Source organism: Haemorhous mexicanus, chromosome 18 (genome assembly GCF_027477595.1).
Source record: "Haemorhous mexicanus isolate bHaeMex1 chromosome 18, bHaeMex1.pri, whole genome shotgun sequence".
In the NCBI taxonomy this organism is placed as follows: Eukaryota; Metazoa; Chordata; class Aves; order Passeriformes; family Fringillidae; genus Haemorhous; species Haemorhous mexicanus.
The window spans coordinates 337,713-359,023 of NC_082358.1; the positions used below are offsets into that span (position 1 = coordinate 337,713).

At 40.7% G+C, this 21,311-nt stretch overlaps 2 protein-coding genes across 11 annotated transcripts in view; one reads left to right on the forward strand and one right to left on the reverse strand.

Moving 5' to 3' along the window:
* Position 1: 1 nt before the first annotated feature.
* Positions 2-2,579, forward strand: ROMO1 (reactive oxygen species modulator 1). 2 transcript variants are annotated; one of them, XM_059862306.1, is made up of 3 exons: positions 2-77; positions 659-789; positions 2,388-2,579. In XM_059862306.1, exons 2-3 carry the CDS (start codon positions 659-661, stop codon positions 2,494-2,496), a joined length of 240 nt encoding a protein of 79 aa, XP_059718289.1. In that variant the 5' UTR covers positions 2-77; the 3' UTR covers positions 2,497-2,579. The 2 variants fall into 2 exon arrangements, with proteins under 2 accessions (XP_059718289.1, XP_059718288.1); XM_059862305.1 differs by lacking the exon at positions 2-77 and adding an exon at positions 120-284.
* A 1,466-nt stretch (positions 2,580-4,045) lies between these two features.
* Positions 4,046-21,311, reverse strand: part of RBM39 (RNA binding motif protein 39) — a 30,686-nt gene continuing 13,420 nt past the window's right edge. For 3 of the 9 annotated variants that reach the window (XM_059862293.1, XM_059862296.1, XM_059862295.1), the window contains 13 exons: positions 20,913-20,978; positions 20,751-20,804; positions 19,266-19,383; positions 18,542-18,694; positions 17,855-17,992; positions 16,318-16,383; positions 15,111-15,315; positions 14,830-14,907; positions 9,209-9,241; positions 8,110-8,185; positions 7,855-7,960; positions 5,129-5,207; positions 4,046-5,040 (listed from right to left, as the gene is read on the reverse strand). In XM_059862293.1, coding sequence (XP_059718276.1) covers positions 4,940-5,040; positions 5,129-5,207; positions 7,855-7,960; positions 8,110-8,185; positions 9,209-9,241; positions 14,830-14,907; positions 15,111-15,315; positions 16,318-16,383; positions 17,855-17,992; positions 18,542-18,694; positions 19,266-19,383; positions 20,751-20,804; positions 20,913-20,978 — 1,273 coding nt within the window. In that variant the 3' untranslated portion in view covers positions 4,046-4,939. Of the gene's footprint in view, positions 5,041-5,128; positions 5,208-7,854; positions 7,961-8,109; positions 8,186-9,208; positions 9,242-12,983; positions 13,165-14,829; positions 14,908-15,110; positions 15,316-15,438; positions 15,843-16,317; positions 16,384-17,854; positions 17,993-18,541; positions 18,695-19,265; positions 19,384-20,750; positions 20,805-20,912; positions 20,979-21,311 lie in introns of those variants that run through there. The other 6 variants (XM_059862294.1, XM_059862297.1, XM_059862299.1 and 3 more) reach the window with 5 other exon arrangements.

Sequence of the window (21,311 nt, forward strand, 5' to 3'; positions counted from 1 at the left end):
CCCACCTCTTCCTGGACGTCACGGCGCGCGCCGGAAGCGAGGCCCAGACCGGCGGAGGCGCGGTGCGGCCTAGCGAGGTACGGGCGGGGCGGGGCGGGGACACGGGAAGGGGAACGGGGGAGAGCCGGGCGCTAGTGAGGTGAAGTGCGCACTGAGGACCCCGGGTCGCCTCCGAAGGTTCTTGCGTCTCGCAACGGCCATGGCCGCCGTTCTCGGGGAGTCCACGGCCTCCACGGCCTGAGTCTCTGCACTAAGTCCTCGGCATGGCCTCGGTCTCCGTAAGGGTGGGTTCACTGCCCGTTCCTCTGCCTCCGAGACCAGCGGCAGCAGGGAAGGTCGGGCCCGCAGTGGAGGCTCTGTTAGGTGCCGCATGTGCTGCTCACTAGGGACTGAGAGCACACAGGCTGAGGCCCCGAAACAGCCTCGGCAGCCACAGCGGCGCCTGCAGGAGCTTGTTGAGGGGAAACGAGGCCGTCATTCCCTCCTTGTCCTTCCTACCTGCCAGACAAGGAAACAAGCCTGGGAGTCATCACAGCTTCCAGCGCTGCACGCGCGATAAGCTCTGAGCTGCACAGCCTGGCCTGCCAGCCCAGTTTGGTTATAGAAGTCTGTTAGACAAAGCAGTGAATTGATGTGGGTATTGTCCTTTCTTTTTTAGATGCCTGTGACCGTGGGCCCATATGGGCAGTCGCAGCCCAGCTGTTTTGACAGAATAAAGATGGGTTTCATGATGGGCTTTGCAGTGGGCATGGCTGCAGGAGCGCTGTTCGGCACATTTTCCTGCCTCAGGTATGCCAAGGAAATGGCTTCCACAGACAGGTGGTGAGAGGGAGATAGACAGAGAGAAATGGTCATTCTGTGGGGTTGGGAAGGCATTGGGTCTGGTCCTGTTCCAGTCCCATGAGTGGAACTTTGTCTGTGATTCCCAGCTACTGCAGTAAGTCGCTGGTCTATGACATGTGAGTCTGGTGCTGGCAGGGCATCACCTCTGGGTGCCCTGTGTGTCGGGAGGTCACAGTTTCACAGACCTTTTCTTGCCTCTTGTAAGCGACGTTCATTGGGAAGCTGAGGCTGTGGAGGATCACCTCCTGGAGGAACCAGATGAATTGTCTATGCAGATACATGTGCCGCCCTCTCCTGGCCCTGAAACTTCCTGAGGTGCTCTGTAAGCTCTCAGTGTATGCATCATGGTCCCTTTGTGTGTCCTAGGCCCTGCACAGAGGCAGTTACCAAAGTGACCCTGAGTCTGAATGGCAGGAATGTGGGTAGACCCATAGCTGGCATTGGCACAGTCCCACTGTGCAATGGAGAGTGACAATATTCCACTTTCCCCTGGGACTGGGGAAAGTGGAATATGCTGACATGAAAACAAGCTGTGTTTGTTGCTTTGTGTTTGCCCTGGTACTGTTGACGGGCTTTGCACATCATCTATGACAAAGAATCACTATCACTGAAGTCAGCTCTTTCATACTTAGCAGAACTCTTTCTGTTTGATGGTTGTTACCTGTGATTAAACATGGGAGATGATTTGGTAGTGAGGTGAAGGAGGAAAAGGCACAAATCTTAATCCAATGGGAGTTTGAAGTTTTGTAATCTCTCTCAGCTCCCAGAGGGTAAGCAGCATGATGCTGGCAGAAGATACATATTACAAGCATTTAGAAGAATCAGTGAGAGTGATTCTGTTTTACTTGAATGATACAGCTACAGTACTTCTGCTGTTCCATTTTTGAGAGAAAATCTCATGTTTTAAGAATGAAGTGCATGAAATTCCTTAGACCCTTAAGTCGCTGCAGTGTTTAAAAGCCAAATATTAAAAGAGCTTCTTGAGACAGAACAATTCTTTTTGTTTTAGTCTGACCTCAGGTAAGTGAAAAATGGAGAATAAAAACACCTTTTGAAGTTTCTAGGCCTTTCAGATGTCCCATATTAAAAACACAGAGTCAGTAGTAAATAGAAAGTTAATTTTAAGTTGGTGATATTAAAAAGACTGCCACTGCAGCTAGAGAGGATCACAGTACAACAGCTCAGACAACTCTTTCTGTACTCTGGCAAGTGAAATACTTGGCCGGCATTTTTCTTCCAAGTATTAAGGGTATTCAGGAAACTAGGATGCAAAGCTGTTCCTGCTAAAAGTGTGGCAGGAAGATTTCCACTGCAGGAAAAATACACATGGGCCATGTGAGGTGAGGGCTACACAAGAGCCCCTGCAGTAACACAGGGACCTGCAGCCAGTCTCTGGGGAGGCAGCAGTACCATTGCACAGATTTAGACTGAAGAAGTGTTCCATTTCCAACCATGAGCTGATTGTCTCAGATGTTTTCTGCTGCACGTCTGTGATCTGTCAGGTTTCAGCTTTTATATAATCCCTATGATTTTCTTTATCTCAGGATTGGCATGAGAGGACGAGAGCTGATGGGTGGAGTTGGCAAAACGATGATGCAAAGCGGTGGGACGTTTGGGACATTCATGGCCATTGGTATGGGAATACGCTGCTAATCTGGAGCTTGGGATTCATCCCAGAGTGCCCCCACCCAGCCATTCCTCTGCCGTACAATAATAAAATCTTTAGATACATGGAAGTGAGAGCTCTTAATGAAACAGCGCAGTCCTACCCTCTGTGCTCTGCTGACTGTAAGCACATGTTTTACAAATTTCTGCTTTCTTCCCATCTCTTTCTCCCAAAACTATGAGAATAATCATTTTTACTACATTGAAATTCCTGTTTTACAGAGAGAGGTATACCACACAAGTTTCTCCCTGTGGCATTTGGGCAGCTCACATTGCCGATGTAGATGTGGAGCTGCTTTGTTCCTTCTTGTGTTCCTCAGTCGAGGAAAGTTAGATGGTTGGTACTTCAGATTAATTATCAAATTTCTGTCCTCTTGTAAAAATAGGTGGGTTGAAGCTGGTCCCATTTCTGAATTCCAAGTGTAATGGGGCAGATGCCTCAACAGTGTAAGGGACCCCAGGATTCAGGCAGCTCCCCTAAGAGCTGTGCTTCCAGAAACAAAGCCTTTTCTTTCATTCTGGTTTAGCAGGCCTACAAGGTGGTCAGGACTTCCCTAGGAGAGCAGGGGAATTGCTCCTGCTCCTCCCCAGCCCCAGAAGCACTGCCTTCAGCTGACCTAGGAAAGGTGTTGGGTGTTGTAGTCTCAATTAATTGCCTTTGAAATAAGGCTTCTTTCTGCTCCTCATTTATCCTGTGTGAGGAAGACCTGAGCAACAGCACTACCTCAACTGGCACCTGTACAGCCTGGATCTGGTACAAGTACCTTTTCCCCAGTTTTTAAGGCAGAAACACCACCACTCAAAGCGTGTTCTCAGATAAAGCACACCTAGAGAGCTGGCTCTACTTCCTCACCTGTGTTACTATTCCCAGGATCCTGCTGTATTCCCAGCCCCTCTCCACCTTTTCCTTTTGCTTGCTCCAAGTTCTTTGATTAAGGACAGGCCCTTGCCCCACTGCAGCTCAAGGACAGCTACAGCCCCAGAGGCTGCAGAGCAGATCCTCTCCACACAATACTACAGCACACCAGCAGCACTGCTGCCTGCCCCACCTTCACCCACTGCCAAGGAATGTTCTGTTCTTCCTACTCTCTCCACCTTGGTCTTTTCTTAGTGGTTAAAAAGGCCAGGGAGATGGGACAGGGGTAGAAAGAGCAAAGCACAGGGGCAGGTTCCCTCTAGAAACCAGATTGAAAGCAAACATAACGGACTCCTGTAGCCCCAGGACTCTCAACCATTTGTGAAGGATGGGAGTGGAGGTGGGCAGGAGGGGTTTGTGTTGAGACGGAACTTTAAGCATGCCTGAGGAGGATAAGAGTTGTGCCCAGATCCTCAGCAACCTTGGCCACACTGCACACAGGACTGGGAACAGCTTCTGCACATCCTCTCTGAGCACATGAGATCCCATGGTGTACCTGCTGTACTGTGTAGTCGTATCCCAGACACTGGGCACAGCACAGCATCTATCACTCACCTCCAGGCCTAAGCACACACTGCCTAAAGGCACATTGGGAGAGCAGAGAAATAAAACTTCATGAAGGCCTTTTTAAGAGAATTTTATTTGAGTGGTTCTTACAAAGATTGTTGCAATATGAAAGTCTTTGATAGAAATATCAAGCTGTCTTGTCAAACACACTGAAGTAACCCAAAAATATATTTCAGAGCTCACAGAGCTTAAAAAGAGCAAAGATTATATGCAACCAGAACAAAACACTTTTCTGTATTTCCTACCTATTTTCAGACTTGGCTGAAATCCTCCAGCTCTGCCTCACTGAGTGTGTGGAAACTAATCTGGAAATGCAGAGATGTTTTGTTTGGAAACTTAGACACACCTCACAGTATTTACAAAGAAACTTTTACAGATACAATAATCAAAAGTTACCATCAAGAAATAAAACCCTTCAATCCTCCTAGTCTTAACAATTTTTCAGCACAAAGCAAGCTGAGTAGCTGTCTGCAGTCAGCATTCAGTAGCTTTTTGGATTTTCCATTTATACAAAAACACTAAATATGTCCCTTCATCCAGTCTCTCTGATACTACCCTTGAGCAGATCACCCACATTTAGTGAAATGTAAAATGTCTTGGCTGCATTAAAAGAAAGGCTCATGAAACATTAAAAAATGTCATTATGTCCCATCTGCCTTTTACAGAGTACTTGTTATCTATGAGCTACTTCTCAGTTCCTACAGATCACCTTTGTCAATGTACAAGAATTACAAGGCAGAACAAGAAGTCAACAGCTTTGTATACAGTGGAAATGCTAGTTAGGGAGAATGAACACACTGCATTTCTGCTTACTTCATTTTATTTTTAAAGATAGCAGGAAGTGTACACAAAATGACATTAAATCCTTTCCTTTAGGTTTATCTAAATAAAAGATAACTCAATCTTCCTCCAAAAAATACCTATGTACAAAACTGACTAAATTAATCTTCATCGTCGAACAGGAACCAGTAGTTGGGTTGCAGTCATAGAGTCTGGGAAAAGGCTGTGGTATGTTGGAAGAGGTACGTACGCTGCTGTAATCATTTTACCTAATCACAAGAGGAAAAAAGTAAACATCAGTGTTTGGTCATTTCTGTAATGGATGACTAAATGTAGGCATGCACATGGAACACTCACCTGCAAACCACCTCCCATGCAAAGCATTGACAGCTGCAATGGCAGCAGCGATGGAGGGACATTTCACATACACATTGCCCTGCAAGACAGAATAGTGCAGCCCGTGAGGAGTCAGAGACACTTCCCCAATGCTGTTCCTCAGCCACCCCTGGACCTGGCTGGGACAGAGCCACACCCATTCCACCAGGCACCTGCTGGCATTAATCCATGACACAGAATGAACACAAGACAAGGGGACAGTGGTACTGACAGGCACTACTCCACTGTGGCAGTTACTGCAGCCCTCAAGTTTTCTAAATAGGATTTTGCAAGATAGCCCAAACATGCATTTGACCAGCAATCACTGAGCTGCTCCTGAGAGCCTTTTAGAGAAAGGATCTAAAGGCTCCTAATCATTAACACCATGTGAAAGAGAACAGCACAAGGTCTGGTTGCCCCCAGGGCAGCCCAGCTGCCAAGGCCTATAAGCTACTAACCTCAACCACGTATGCTTCACTCAACATGCAAGCTCACAGCCTGTATTCCACAAGAACCAAGCACTCCACATTGCCCCAGATTGAAAGCAACACTTCAAGCGAGACAGACACTATAAAAATTCTCCTCCATAAACATCAGCATATTTATCTTTACTTGAACAAGAACTGAGGCAAAGGGAAAATCCCATCCCTGCAGGGCAGGAAGAGCCTGAGATGGTTCCCAAGGTGCATGACAGACTGATCTTTGAACTTCATCAGACACCTGGAGTTTGCCATCTGCAGATCAAGCACTGTGCCTCCCTAATCCAGAGAACCTCAACAGTCACATCCAACAACTCCAAGACACAGAGATGCCTACAGTAATGTGTGGCATTTTTCTGGCTGCCTGCTTAAAAACAAACCATCAGTAATACCCAGGAAGATCAATTCTATCTGAAATAGATTTTTCAGGAAAATAGTACATTAAAAAACAGACTCCAGCCTTTCCTTAGCAGCTTTAATCAGCCGGTATTAACTCTTCCCACTGCAATTTAAAGTAACTCCTTTCTCATGGGGCAAACCTGAGCTTAAGGGCTGGTGTTTAAGGCACCAAGGAATCAATCAAAATACAGAGCTCTGGTCTCAGCCTCCCCCTGCAAAGGCACCTAAACTGCTTAAATGCACAAATGAGGTGCAGGAACACAAAGCTGTGGTTTTCCTTAACACCCGGCAGAACACACAGATGAACTCAGCTGGGACTGCAACTGTTTAATCCACAACAAATTACAACCTCATAAGCCAACCCCTGACAGCCCTCAGCACAGAAGTCTGGGACAGAGCCCTGAAGGTGCCCAGAATCTAAGCCTGGAAAACAGAATGGTACAATGGAAACTATCAGTGGGTATTTTATATCTGTGTCACTGCTGTACTTCTATGACAAAACAGATTTCATTTTTTATGAAACATTAACTCATTACTTAGTATGCTGCAATTTCTTCTTTTAAATCCACCTGCTTATGTGAAACAGAATTTTGCAGCTCCATGGGCTTAGAACCTATGTGAGGTGTCTTGAGGGCTGGTGTAGTTTTGGGGGTGGTGGTCTTTCTGGGGGGTCGTGCAGTGATTTTTTTGTGTTTAGTTGTTGGGAGGGTTTTTTGGAGGTGGGAAGTGTTATGGGTTGTTGGTTATTTTAGATTTCTTTCTGTCAAAGAAAACTTCATTTTCTCTAAATAACAAGCATTATGGGGAAGGTTTCTGCCTCTCATCAGTCCAATGGTCCAAGACCACAGGTGTGATCTTGAAGATTACAAGATGCTAGGTAAGGCAGCACAATTGTTTTTTGTGCTAGACTGCAGCTCCTATCTAACCTCTCTGTAACCCACAAGAAAGGGTTTTAGGTGATATTGGGGAAACTGCACAAGACAGCAATGGCTGAGTGCTAAATGGATCACCAGGGCAGAACAATCACACCTAAGCACATCAACAGGAACATGGGTTTCAGCCTTATACCTTAGCATGGAACATAAGATGACACTTTTAGAGTCGATAGAAATTAACCCAACTGTGAAACCATCTGAAAACTGAAGTTTTGTTTGGGCTATGAATTCTTTAAAAAAAGGGTTCAAGACAGTTAACCTATTTACAGACCTTTCAGAGTTTATACAGTCTAAGAGCTGAAATACAGGGAAGAGGTAACCAGTCTGGGGTTTATGTAAACAAGGTGAAGTCAGAAGAAAAATATATTCACCACTTTAAGATGCAGGCATTAATCTGGAATTTGGTCAGCAGCACCGGTCTCTCTCTTCCCTATTCTAACTCCAGGCCCTCAGACTGTCCACTGCAAGGCCTTCATGTTGTCAGCGACCACAACTGTTTCTAAGCATGGGATGAGGCACACATTTACCTTACGCTGTAATTCTGTTGGAGGAAGGGCCCTTTTGTACTGAAGCCTGTGCTCTAGAAAGAGGAAACTGAAGTCCCTGACTTGGGGGAAAGGCACAGCTTAAGGGAAATGCCAAATGCCTGAACTGGTCACTGTTCTTCTACAGCAACTTCAGCAGGGTAAACCTGTAAGAGCAGCACCAGAAAGCTGCTCATCCAAGTTACACACAATGATTCACAATAGGAGGGAACCACCTACATTCTGCACAAACTAAGACATTTAGGTACAGTTTAGGAAAAGCCTCATATTTGTAATGCTCCCCCTAGACAAAATAGAGCAACAGAGCTTTTAACATCTGCGCAGTGTGTCCCCCCTGGAAGTAGGCATACCTGAGCTGAGTTTTTGTCAACATAGATGTGGATAACTCCTCCATGTTTGTTACATTCCTCAATCACATCATCTTTAATTTCGGTGTCCCAGCCAGCTTCTTCTTCACTGTACATGGGAAGGAAAAACAGGACAGATATCATTCACACAAAATCCACCCACAAAACCCATTAAACACACTCTTGCAACATTTTGATTTCTTTCTTAAACGTTAGAGTCACTGACAAATGCCAAAGAGACAATGATAAATCACTTACGTTTGAGGATTAAACATGTTGGAAAGCTGGAAGCACTGTGTTGCAAGTGGTTGTACAGAAGCAGCTGCAGCCAGAACTGTTGTAACAGAAAAAAAAACTCCATTAGCATATCTAAGAACCTGCTATGCATGGCTCTAATTTATTCAGCACAATAGAAACAGCTCTGACTAAACAGAAGTTGAAGGCAGGAAAGCAAAACTCAGAACCAGACACTACTGATGATAGATATATTTAAACTGATCAATACAAAAAACAGCACACTATAAATCACAGTTGAACCTGAAAAGTGAAAATATAATTGTGTACATTGATTTTGGCAGAATTTCCATTTGAACATTAAAAGGCATGCATCTGCATCTAAAATGTATGCCTGAGTTGTATGTCAGCAGCACCTTTAATGTTTTGCTCTTCACAAAAGCCCAGCAGCAGCTCAGGACAGCACCATCCCAGCTGACTGGACAGCAAAGCAAAGACAGCCTTGAAAATTCTTAAAACCTACTTTAAGCATGTTGAATTATGCATCAGAAGTGTACCTGCACCTTCATCACTTGAAAATGCAGACTGAAGGAAACATTTGACACCTGAAATTGCTCTCTCCCTATAACAGTGAAATTATTACTTGTCATTTATTGCTGCTCATCATGCCAGTACATTACATTAAACACTGTCCCACAGGCTGCCCTTCCACAGGCTTCAGGCTTCCGTGAATGGAGCTGCAACAACAGCTGCCTTCCCCATATAATTCAGACATTAAGGGTTGTGCAGTCAGATAAGGAGCAACTCAGAGACAATAAACCCAAACTTCTGATTCTCAAATAACTCCTCTAAGGCAGGGAGAACACCACTACCCAACCACAAATACCAGTCCACACATTTTCTGGGACTAGGATATGGCTGGGGAATGCTACCAACACTGGAGAAAACGCTACCAAGAATTTTCAGTCAAAAAATCAATCACAGCATGATTCCCCAGAGACAACTAGACAACTAAGAGAACACAATTTCTCAGGTGTGGGCAAACCCTATACCAGAAGAATTTCCCCTAGAGACACCTGAAATAAAATCTACTAATTACAAGTCATAACAAATGCTAGTTTACCTTCATTCTGCTGGGACAGTCTCGTTTGTAAATCTAAAGAAAAATACAGAGAAGTTAATTAGTATGCTTGCTAGCATCACTGTATCATCACCTGCCAGCCATGTTGTTCAGCTTGTATTTCTGTGGTTAAAAGCTTATTCCAGCATCACTGTTCCTCTCTAGTTGTGAGTAGTTTCACTAATTTCAGCTTATCTACTAGAATGCTCTGTACTTGACAGATTCTGTGACAACAAAGCATTTTAAAGAGATACAATACCTTAAAAGGACAGACATGACTGTGTACCTTTAATTCAATGTATCCCTCCAAACTTGCTTTTGCTGTGATTGAGGTCTTTACAAGACATGTTTTACTCCATGAGAAAATAATTACAGCAATTCTGACATGCATGAGAGTTGTATGTCAGCACCAACATCTTTACTACCAGGAAGCAGTTATAAGCACACAGCTATCCAAGCATTCTTAAATCAGTTATCAAATTTCATTTCAAGTAGAATAAGGCAATATTTCATCTGCTATGCTTATAGATGGCATAATGATACAAGTAACTGTGTTATTTTTTCAAATTCAAAACATTTTCCAGTGTTCAGAACATGTAATTTGCCTAGAAAACATTATTTACTTGTTTAACATACACTTGTCCCAATCCAAAGGGATGGGAACAAACAAATGCAGACTTTGAAGCCATTTTCAAGTCACAACATCTTTGAACTAACAGAAAACTTCAGAATTCAAGTACTGTAAGTATAAGCCCCTTCAATCACGGTTCCATTTAACAGACACTAGGTGTGGGAAAACTGAAACAATTGCCTTAATTCACTCATTTAGAGAGTAGCAAAGCAATGAGCACCAAGTAAGCTTCCAAGCTTACCTGGAAATACCTGAAGGCACCAGGTATCAACATACTTTTCCCCTTTCTAATAAAACCTCCTCCACGACACTGAAGAACCAACAGAAATAAATGTTTTTCTCTAGATTTTCCTCATGTGCCTTTCCAATCGTTTTGCAAAGAACACGTACCAGGAAACATACTGAAAAGCAAGGGCTGGAAGGAGTAAGCTCTGAAGGCTGAGTTGTAAAAAGAGCTGGCCATATTTGGCAATTTCTCCATCCAGATCTGAACCAACAAAGTCCTCACCTCAATAGCATGAGAAGTATCACAATAGCAAAGGCTGCCTTAGCCTCTATTCTCTGCAGAAACTGCATGGTCTTGGCCAAATCAGTAACTAATTACCTAGTTAATTAATACTCACATTCTTTTGAAAACAAAGGCGTTTTAAAGAAATCAGCAAATATCTGAACTCCCAATTTAGATGTGGATAGACACTTTTCCTGCTGCAATTCCAATCCATGATGTCCAGCAGAACTTGTCTATGTGGGTCAGCCTGAGGCTCTACAACCAAATGCTCCAGAATTCCTGCACCAAACCCTGGTAAACCTGCACATATCATCAACACAAATTCTGTCCACAGCCAAGTATCTGTTCTAAACACAGCAAAGTCAGCTACCACTATCTTGTGCAACAGTTTCACAGGTTAATTATTTAACACGTTTGAAACATAACCTGCTGCTCACCAGATCTTTTATCAACTAACTGGATTCTCTTGTTGCTCATGACTGAAGAACGGTCCTGTCCTCTCACTTCTGAAATCACTCAGAATTAAGAAATTAACTGTCACTCTATACTCTCAACTCATACATGTAGTTTTAAATAGTATGCAGAAACTAAAACTAATACATCTGACCAATTCAGATCAAAGTAGCTTTTTCAGTATGTTCTTATGTAACATCTCTAAGGACAAGTTAGCACAATGGGAGTACATGTTTAGCGTACAGAGAAAGCAGAAATACAGACCTATCTATCAAAGCATTTTGTGTCATAAAATAAAAAGTTTATTTTGAAATCCAGATGGCTTTGAATAGGCCAAAGCCTGCCAAACATTGCCCAGCATCTAGAGTCATTACTTAGAACAGAGACCAAACAGAGGTCCAGGATGATAATAGTATCTCCTCCTCTTTTGCAGTGCACCATATCAATTTTTTTCCATAAAAAGATAGCTCCTTCTACATGTAAGGAATGCTTTGTCCCACAAAACATTAGAAAAATGTTCTATAGGCTATTTTAAATTTCCTATGTTCAGAAAGAGAACAGGGAGTACACAGTGACAACTCTTCAGCTTCAAATTCTTTTTCCTTCTGGATGGCCAAATTCTCAGGTGTCCCCTAGAACTAATTCTTTACCTTCTCTACTGTAGTTTGATTGACTCCCTCTTGAACATGGATTATCAGAAGTGTTTGCAGATGTATTTATTACACCTCAGATGCTCAGGCCTACTTGCCTCTAGGAACACAGCTAATATTTGAACAATGTATCATGCTGCCAGGTCATGTTCTGGCACTGATAAACTGAAGCATTTAGATATTCTCCTCCTCCCGGGCCATTCTTCAATTGCTAAGCTCCCAGACTATGAGAGTGGAATTTGATATAACCCTGAAGAGGTGAACAATATACAACACCCCAAGAATTTCTTATTGACAGCACCTACGCATTTATTCACCTCACTTCTACTGGTGACCATTTTAATTCATGTAAATATTACACAAGACCAGCCCAACATCTGAACTTTGGCTTTAACAATAGCCTCCAACTTTCCCAAGTTTCACCTGTAAAAAAAATCCTTCTTTCTCTGAGCCAGCTTCCTGACACACCCTGTACTTCCTATATTATTCACTTCTCCCGTTTATTATCCACTTCTCCAAATGACAGAAGTCTAAAGATCAGCAAGAAGCTGCTCCTCCTCTGACAAGGAAAGGCAATTTTATCAATGACTGCTGGTCTTTAAATACAGTTTCTGATGGTATGCTACACTTTCAAAATATTCTCCAGTTTATCCTTCTTTTGTATGACTTCTGAAGGAGCAATGTCTGCTCAGTAACGGGACCAGAATCTGGCCAGACCACATTCCTCTTCCTTCAAGTGTACTTCAAGTGAAATTTAGAGTCACATGTTTCAGCTCTGTACCATATCATGGACTTAAAATGTTTATCGACAATACCAGAGATGAGAACTCGTGTTTCATACATGTATTCCATCACTCATTCCATGGGACTTTTACTCCTCTGAACTGCATATATTAGCCTCTTTTAGCTTTTTACTACCTTTGAAATAATTTTCCTTTTTTATTTTTAAACTACATATTCCTAGCTTACCTTCCTCAAATTCTAAACTTTATGACCAGTATCCCCACTACAAGCTGAGGCAACTAAATACATAGAAACATCTTGGGAGTAGTTTTTCATTCAACTGCGTCCCACTTCCTGTTTTTTCTTTTTTTCTTCAAGACCTGATTAACTTTCATCTATTGCTTTCATGACTTTAACAATGTCTAACTCAATCTGACTGTTGGCACACAATTATCTTTTTATCTGTTTCCTAAACTAAAAATCTTGTTTCATTATCAGTCATTTTTCCTATTCTTCATAGGCTGTGGGATCATTCCTTATTTCTTTTGTGGTAGCTGATCACACTAACAGAACTTTTTCTTCTTTCTGTAGAATACAGATCCAATACAGCATTAGCAATGTGAAACAGAAGAAACTTTTCACATCCTGCCTGTTCAAACACCCAAGTTGCTCAGACCAGATGACTTAATTGCCTTGTTTCTTCAACCATCAGTTAGACCAGTTTGTGTATCCTTCCATTTAAATGTGAGCAACTCATGATCCCTCAAGTCAATGGTCATTTCTAGTCTCATCCATAACATCTTCATTACTTACCAAATTGAGTTTAAAATAGCATCCCCTCTTCATGAGTCAGTGAGTGTTTGATGAAGAAATTTGTCGGATATCACATCCAGGAATATCTGGGCCCCACCATTATTACTAGCAATTCTTCTCCAATCTGTATCGGGGAAGTTAAAGTCTCCCACAATGACATAATTCCTGGTAGTTATTTTCTCTAACAAGAGTAAAGAGATCTTTAATCCATAACCAAATCTCACTTTGGGGATAGCTCATGACTCTACGGCAGCAAAAAGCTTTATCTTTTTCCAAAGTTACTTAAGTTGCACATGTCTGCATCATTCCTTTTGTACAATACAAGTGGAATGAACAATGCTACCCCTAACCACCTTTATTTCCACAGTTGCTACACATGCATCTTCTTCTAACACCTGTATTCAGCCTCATCATTTATTTCTCCACAGCCATGTCTTCTCATGCTGATTCCATACTACCTGAACCATTCAGCTGTGTCAGACATTTTTGGCCATGTTCTTGATTTAGTGAGCTTGGATTTTTTTTTACCTTGTTTAAAATGCAGGGGGAGGAAAAGGAATGTTGTTTTTTTAAAACACTATTCTCATTTCTAATTGCTGACGTGTTTTTACATGAGACTGCCACACCACTTTATAACCTGCATAAATGTTGATCTAACTTCAGCAGTGGTTAGCTTTCCTTCTCTTTCTGGACTAGTCACACTTTTTCCTCACTACTGTATCTTTTTCATCCTTCTCAAACAGGCAACTGACATTTTTCTGTCACTGGCCAGCTCCTTTTCCTTCCAAGGGCACATCTGTAGAACAACTCTATATTCTATTAGCAACTGTCTACAGCTTCATGTGTATGCTCTTCTTAAGACTGCACCTGACCTTCAGTAACCTGATTCAGACCTATCTTATTAAGTCTGAATCATTTCCATCACAAGCTCTGCCAGAAGGCAAACAACAATGCTACCTTTTCTTTGCTACTTTCCTGACATGTCCCACACATTCCAGCATCTGGTTATTTGTGACATTCAGGTCCTTTCTACTGTTTATGACAGTTTCGTATCCCTTGTTCGTAGTATTACCCAAAAGTAGCAAAAAAACCCCAAAAAAACCAAAAAAACCCCAAAAAAAAAAAAAAAAAAAAAAAAAAAAAAAAAAAAGAAAAAAAAAAAACCAAAAAACCACCCAACCCAAAAACATTCAGGGAGGTTACTCCCTGCTCCAGTTCTGAAGACCCCATTAATAGCTTGTTTTTTAGACCAGCTATGAACTAAGCAGCAGCAATGACATCCCTCAGCCTCATTCCAGCATACCCACCTGCAGAACACACATACAACTATAGCCAAATCCAAGCAACACACACATACCCTGACATGAAATGTCTTTCCTCACAAGGACATATGCTGTAAAAACGCTGCTGCCATCTTTATGATGTGTTCCCCATAAAGTCCTAATAACGTTCCTGCCCCTCGTACAACTCTGCTTTTCTACAGGGGTCAATCCCCTTCTAATTCTGAGCCTGCCATTTTTAACAGTCAACACGTATACTGCAGTAGAACATAGAAATCCCCACTAGCACAGAGAAGAGTGAAGAGAGGAAAGTTTGGGGTGAAAATCAGCAAATTTGGAAAAATATGCAAAGTGAATCACACCCATCTAAATTTTGATATACTATCATTAGTTATTTGCTTATGATTTTGCAGTGCTTTACAGTTTGTAAAACACGCTGCAATACCTCATTTTAAAAGACCAAAATGCACTTTCAATTTAAAAGACCAAAAAACATAGTTAAATACCTCCTCTCTTAAATTTATAAAGTAATTTAAAAAAAATATATATGGGTAATCATTTCTTACCTGTCACAGCTCCAAAGGCCAAAGATCCGCTCATCTGCAGAGCCTGCTGTGCAGCTGGAGGAATCTGCAAACCAGTACCTGGAACAGAACACAGAGAGACCTTGGAGCAAGCCCTTTCATTCAGCTAGCAGTAACAGAAGCATCAGAAATATTCCTGTTGTCAAAAGAAAAAATACCACGCATTTAAATGTTTCATTCATTTATCCAAACAGTTCTGTGGAGTGTTTTAATTCAAATTCTGCAAACTTCTTCACACACTTGTTATCCAACATTGCACACACCTTCTGCAAGTCTTGCCATCAACTGAAGGCGACCAGTTGTTCCCAAATCAATTCCAGTCCGTTCCAACTCATCACTGTCCAAAAATGAGCTAGCACTGGAAGCATCAGTACGCTCAGTAACATGTCCAACTTTCATTGGCCTTCCAGCCAGCTCAAATCCATTGAGTTGTTCCAGGGCCTTTTTGGCACACTCAGAGTCTGAGAACTGTGATTTGGAAAAACACAAATTCAGTAATACTTGCCTACAGGGGCAACAATTCTACTATATGTAATATCCACAATTACACAAATAGGAGAAACTCTTTAAGATAATAGCAACAAGCTAATATACACATGCTCAGAATTTTTCATTTAAACCAAACACACGCATATTTTGGTATTTACTCTCTCATAGTTAGGTACTATATATTTAAATATATTGTTGAAGTTATAGCATCTAGATACTGCAATCAACAGAAGTCATGGCTGTGGCTCTCTTTCAAGAGTGACACTCAATTCCTTTGAAACCTTACAACTGCCATGGTATTTACAGGTTATTCATAACAGATATTCTGCTTTATGCTGCAAAACATCAAAATAAACACACAAGCATTTTATCAGTGTTAAAGCCATCAAGTATGAACTATATAATAAGTTTGGTTTCATTTGTGTCCACGTGCCAGAGGTCCCGAGACTTTTTTCCTCATGACAAATTGCCAGGTCAGTTAAACTCAAGTTCACAAAACTGTGTACCTGAGGGTAAAGAGGAAAGATGTTTTTAACTGAAAGTTGCAGCCCCTATTATTTCTCCTAAAAAGCTCAAATTAAATTATTTTCAGCTATAAAAAACACCAGTCTTTACTAGTGTCTTTACCTGCAGAAGACAACATTTGCTTTTGCAGGCACTAACTACAGAGGAAACTATTCCCACCTAAACATATTCACTGCTCATTCTCAATACACAGACAACCATCAGAAACAAAGAAAAAAGCCAGTGATGCATCCTGCAACATGGCACTTCTGAAATTATATATATAGTTATCGAGCAGCTATTTAGTACCCCTATGCATATGTACCAAATTTAGATTATGCTTAGTTTATTATGTTTAGATTGCTACTATATAACCACTCAGATATACACAGGAAGGTTCACATATAGAGATATACTCCTACATAGGAAGGTTACAAATCAGATATTATCTTAGAAACCTGGTAATTCTAGTCATACCGTAATAAATCCATATCCTTTTGAGCGTCCAGTTTCACTGTCCATCATGAGCTGAATACTTTCAATCTAGAGATAAGAATAAAGCTATTAACAGACATTTTGGAACGAACTCCAAGATACCAGAACACAACATGAAAACAGCTCTGTCAAATATACATACATGTATGCGAAACTATTACATTTTTTAAATTAGTTTCTCATTCCTTCCTCATTTCAAAATTAGTACACAGACAGCTAAATAGGTACTTGGATAGTAAGAGAAGCAAGTAAATGTAAGGGTTTTCAGCTCATCTACGGGTAGAGGCTTGATGCAGAATTCTAGCAGACTAAGAAGCACGCAGACATGATCAGATCGTAACTGAAACACACTGATCACGGCACTTTATATGCTGAGAAACTCTGTTTTACAAACTAAGAAAAGCAGTATGCCTGACTGAAGATCTTTAAGAAAAAGCTGTATATTTTACTAACTATTGGTACATAGGAACTCCTAGAAGCTTACAGTTACTGAATTTAAAACACATTGCTGAGTTATCAATTAGCCATAAAGTAGCATTGGGAAGAACTGGAGTATACGGAAGAAGCAGAGGTCTTCACAGGTCTCCATAAAAGCCTCCTAAACTACCTTAATCCTACTGCCAGACCTCGATGGTAGAAAAAAATCCCCAAACCACCAGAAGAGCAGCCAGGTACATTAAAATTTAAACAACTGTAGCAATTTCCTAGGGTTTTGTGCAAGAGATTTAAAGGGATAGGCATATTGAGTCTGAATAAGGCATGAGAAAAGTATATACGATATGTATATGAGGCAGTTTATACCCAAACACAGTAGGCAAAAACCTCAAACATTAACAGACTTCTTTTTACCCATTAAGAAGTATATTGAATATCTAACTTTTCCCCCATGTAAATGATATATACACCAGTACCCAGCACAGTAGGGCTAACATATTGTAACACTACAGGAAACTTCAGGTTTTATCTGCACGCTTCCATAATTCTCTCCACATAAACTTACTACCATGCTGCACCTGCTGCTCAATGTTCTGGAGTAAGAATGGGCCCACTTCAGAGTGTATAGGACACACTGCTAATTTATGGTCTTAACATCAACCAAAGCTGCAGCAAAAAGTCATCAGAAATAGATGATAGATCAGAGACCTCATCCCCAGTTCTGATTTTTGTGCTTTAACCCGTGAAATGGGGCTCCCATTCACAATCCTGAAAGGGAAAGATACAATTTGTCTGGTCTCAAGGGTTTTTTTCCCCTACTCCTTAATTTCAGGTATTCACTGAATTCTGAACTTTCTAAGACCTGCTATTCAAATTCACTGGATACCATCACAAATCTAAGTTCTCATCTGCTCTCCAACACTACGCACATACCTAAGGCCTGTGGATGCATGGGCGCAGCAGTGCAAGAAAGCTAAAGGTGTTTTGTGAGTATGAAGATGAATTATTTCCAGAAGCTGCTAGGGTTCTACAATTAAGCTAGGTTTTTAAATAAACTAACACGACATGCCAAAATAAAGTTTACCCTGCCAAATGGCTCGAAGATTCCTCGAAGCATATCTTCAGTTATATTGAAGTGTAATGATCCCACATAGAGCCTCATAGGACCAGCACTGCCCTTCTGCAGATTATTTGCCATTGCTGCTGCTCTGTTTTTCTCTGCCTAAGGAGAAAATAAAAATTCATCTTTGATAAGAAAGCAATAAAAAATCCCCAACATAAGAAGTAAATATCTATCAGACCTAAACTAGAAGGTTCACCAAACATACAGAAACTTTTGTATGATCTGCAGTCTATTCATCAGACTTGAACTTAAGAGCTACAAAACCCAAGACCATGACCAAGTACAGAGACTAGAGACTTCAAGAGCCTTCAAATCAAACAACTTCATGCAAAATTCTGATTTCTACCCAGGAAATTATCTGGAAAGCATACACAATATAGCCTTCACTTCTGTAACACTATTAACAATTTCTTTATTGCTACTTGCTTAAGATCTGCATTTTCCTAATACCTTTACACAACTTTCAATCACTTTAATTTGCCTGTTATCTATGGGAAACAAAAGTCCATTATCACTAGCTTAAATAATCATCCTTGTTAAGGTTTTCCAAACACTCAGTGGTAGCTAAATTTTCAAACATTAAGTTTCTCATGAAAATACAAGAAGCATAACTCTACATGAACAAAAATGAGGTTTACAATTCCTTACCTGTGATGCCTGTACTATGATAGGTACACCCAGGACTCTCTGTCCAGTCAGTCCTATTGCCAGGGGCACTGAACTAACATCAACAAATTCAACATAAGCAATCCCCTTTGAACGTCTGGAATTTCTATCTGAAATCATTCGCACATCACGAACCTGAATGGCAACAACAGAGATGAAAATACTTTTAGAGAAAGAGGAGAAAACCTAATGCTGCCTATTTCTCAGACACATTAACACTGGGAATTATTTGCCAAGCCAACAGCTTTAATTCTATAGCAGCATACACCTTTTGTAACAAACGTAGCCCAAAGGCAAGCTAGCACTAAAGCTGCTCTGTTTCGTATGTGACAGAACTTGCAACACTCTAATGCTTTACACCAGAACCTTACAGTTGATAGAATAAATGAAGTTTTTCCAACTTAGAAGTTACATGAATTTTCAAATGACACTATAACTGATTGACCTATCTGAAAAAAGAAGTTGAATCAGAATTGCACTGACATATTTTGCCTCACATCACATGAACAAACATCTACTGAGAAACTACATTTTCATGTTCAAAGCTTTTAATAATTAGTTCATTATTAATCCCTCTTTGCACAGGTACAGGAAGCTCCAGAAAGCCACATGCTTACAATTCTGAAAAAATACCAAACCTGTACTAAGTCGTACTAGGACAGCTTGCGGCAAAATTCAAAATGATTTTAACTTCCTTATCAATTACCTTCCCTACTGTAGAGAAAAACTCTTCCAGGTCTCTTGGTCGAATTCTTGCAGCCAACTGCATGCAGAACACTGTTCGAGCATCCCTCTCTTCAGGGGTAAGATTATCAATAGGTTCTCTAGAAAGAGTAAAGTTCAGCTAAAAAAATCAACTGAATTAAGATAACTCATCTCCGGCCCACACATGATACACTAAACAATCAGTACTTCACAGTCTGATAGGAAAAAAATGCCTGCTGTATCAAAAAAAAAAAGGCAGAATAAAGAACTGAAGGGAATACCAAATATTAACATGGTATGTTATGACTGAATATCCTATTTCACCTGTAAGCATCAAAAATGACGGGAAAATTCTATTTTATGTGCAAAAGCATTAACTGAGGTACCATTTTGCTACCGTCCAGAACTGGTACCAGGTACCACTATGGAGCTTACATGCCCTTTTCATCAAAAAGACGGAAGGACAAGAACACAAAAGCAAACAGGACAAACTAGCATAGACCAGCTATTCAAATTCTCAGACAAGTAGTGTGGGCTAGGCTTCACCAACTCACATCTTGCATTTACCCACTCACTTTGGAGTCACTACAGCCACCACATAAAACAAACTGACATCCATGTAAATAGAACTTACAGTCCTCATTCTATTCATTTCAGCTTGTTAACCCATAAAGAAGTATGAACAGTGAATTACTTTGATCCTTGACACATTAAGAACTACAAAAATTTTATTTATTAGCTGAAATTAGATGCACCACTGTTAACATATTAAAGCTTCAAATCTAAAATCTGACTTGTACTCAAGTACAAGTTACATAAGAAGTAGCATGGTGTATCCTGGATTGAGCTTCCATCCATGTAGAGTATGTATTTTTATTAAATGAACCACATAGATATTAATCACTTAGAAAACACAATAAAAATTTAAACATAATTATCTCAGTACGAATTTGCCAGTCATTGAAAAACAAAATGAGACTGGTGAAATTTGGCTGTATTAATGTAAGAGAATAATCTCATTAGCAGCTATCTAAATCCTATTCCCTTAAATGAGAAGACTAAGAATGGATAAGCAGCTCCTGGATTGCAGAGGCATATAGCCTCTCAACAAATAACACTAATACATACTGGACAGCAAAAAGCAGCTTTTGTACTTTTTCATTCCATACTCTAGATTATTAAGTACAATTCAGCAGAAAAGCTAATTTAAATCACAAATAATGGGGAAAAGATTGAAAATACAGAAAGACAAAAAACAAACAAATAAAGACTTGTTTCACAAACTGACATTCTTTACAACCTTTTATGACATGGGGAGAAAGCAACATACTATCCATGCTCTTTTCTCATTGGCTTTCTGAATGAATTCCAGCATCACTTATGAGTGTAAGCTGGAGAGCAAGTAGTCACAGATTATTTCGCCATCACTTTTCCAACGCCAACTGAACAAAAACAAACAAACCCAAACACATGTAAAAAGTCATACCTAACAGGGCTTTTGTCTTTCCTGAAAGGACTTTTGCTTCTGGAGCGACGTCTGCTAAAAAGAAAGATCAACAAGATTACAGGAAAACCTCCCAATATACCACTCTTACTTCTAAACAAAACCTATTAATGATGCAATGAAAAACAGAGAAAAGGCAAAAACCTTAATTTGATGCTGTGAGGCAGACCAATCTTCCCTCTGATGGCACTGTTGAATTTTGGACCAGAACTATGGCAGAAGAAAAGACAAGACACCTGAGTACTTGAATTCAAAATTTCCTGTCTATGCTCACATTACACCCCAAGTGCTCACCCATCCTTGCCTCTGAACTTGTCAGCATTTAGATCAGCAGCACCCACAGCATGCATCAAATAATCAGTTGTTTACCAATAAATGCAGCACTTCAGACCATAAGGAAAAGAATATGATCCCCTCCCACTTTCACCTACATCACAAAATCCCAGAATATACAGGACTCTTCATGAGACAGTCAGTCATGGCACATTTGTATATGCAAACTATTCTGAGCTACAGTTACTGTTATAACCATTTTCACCAGGT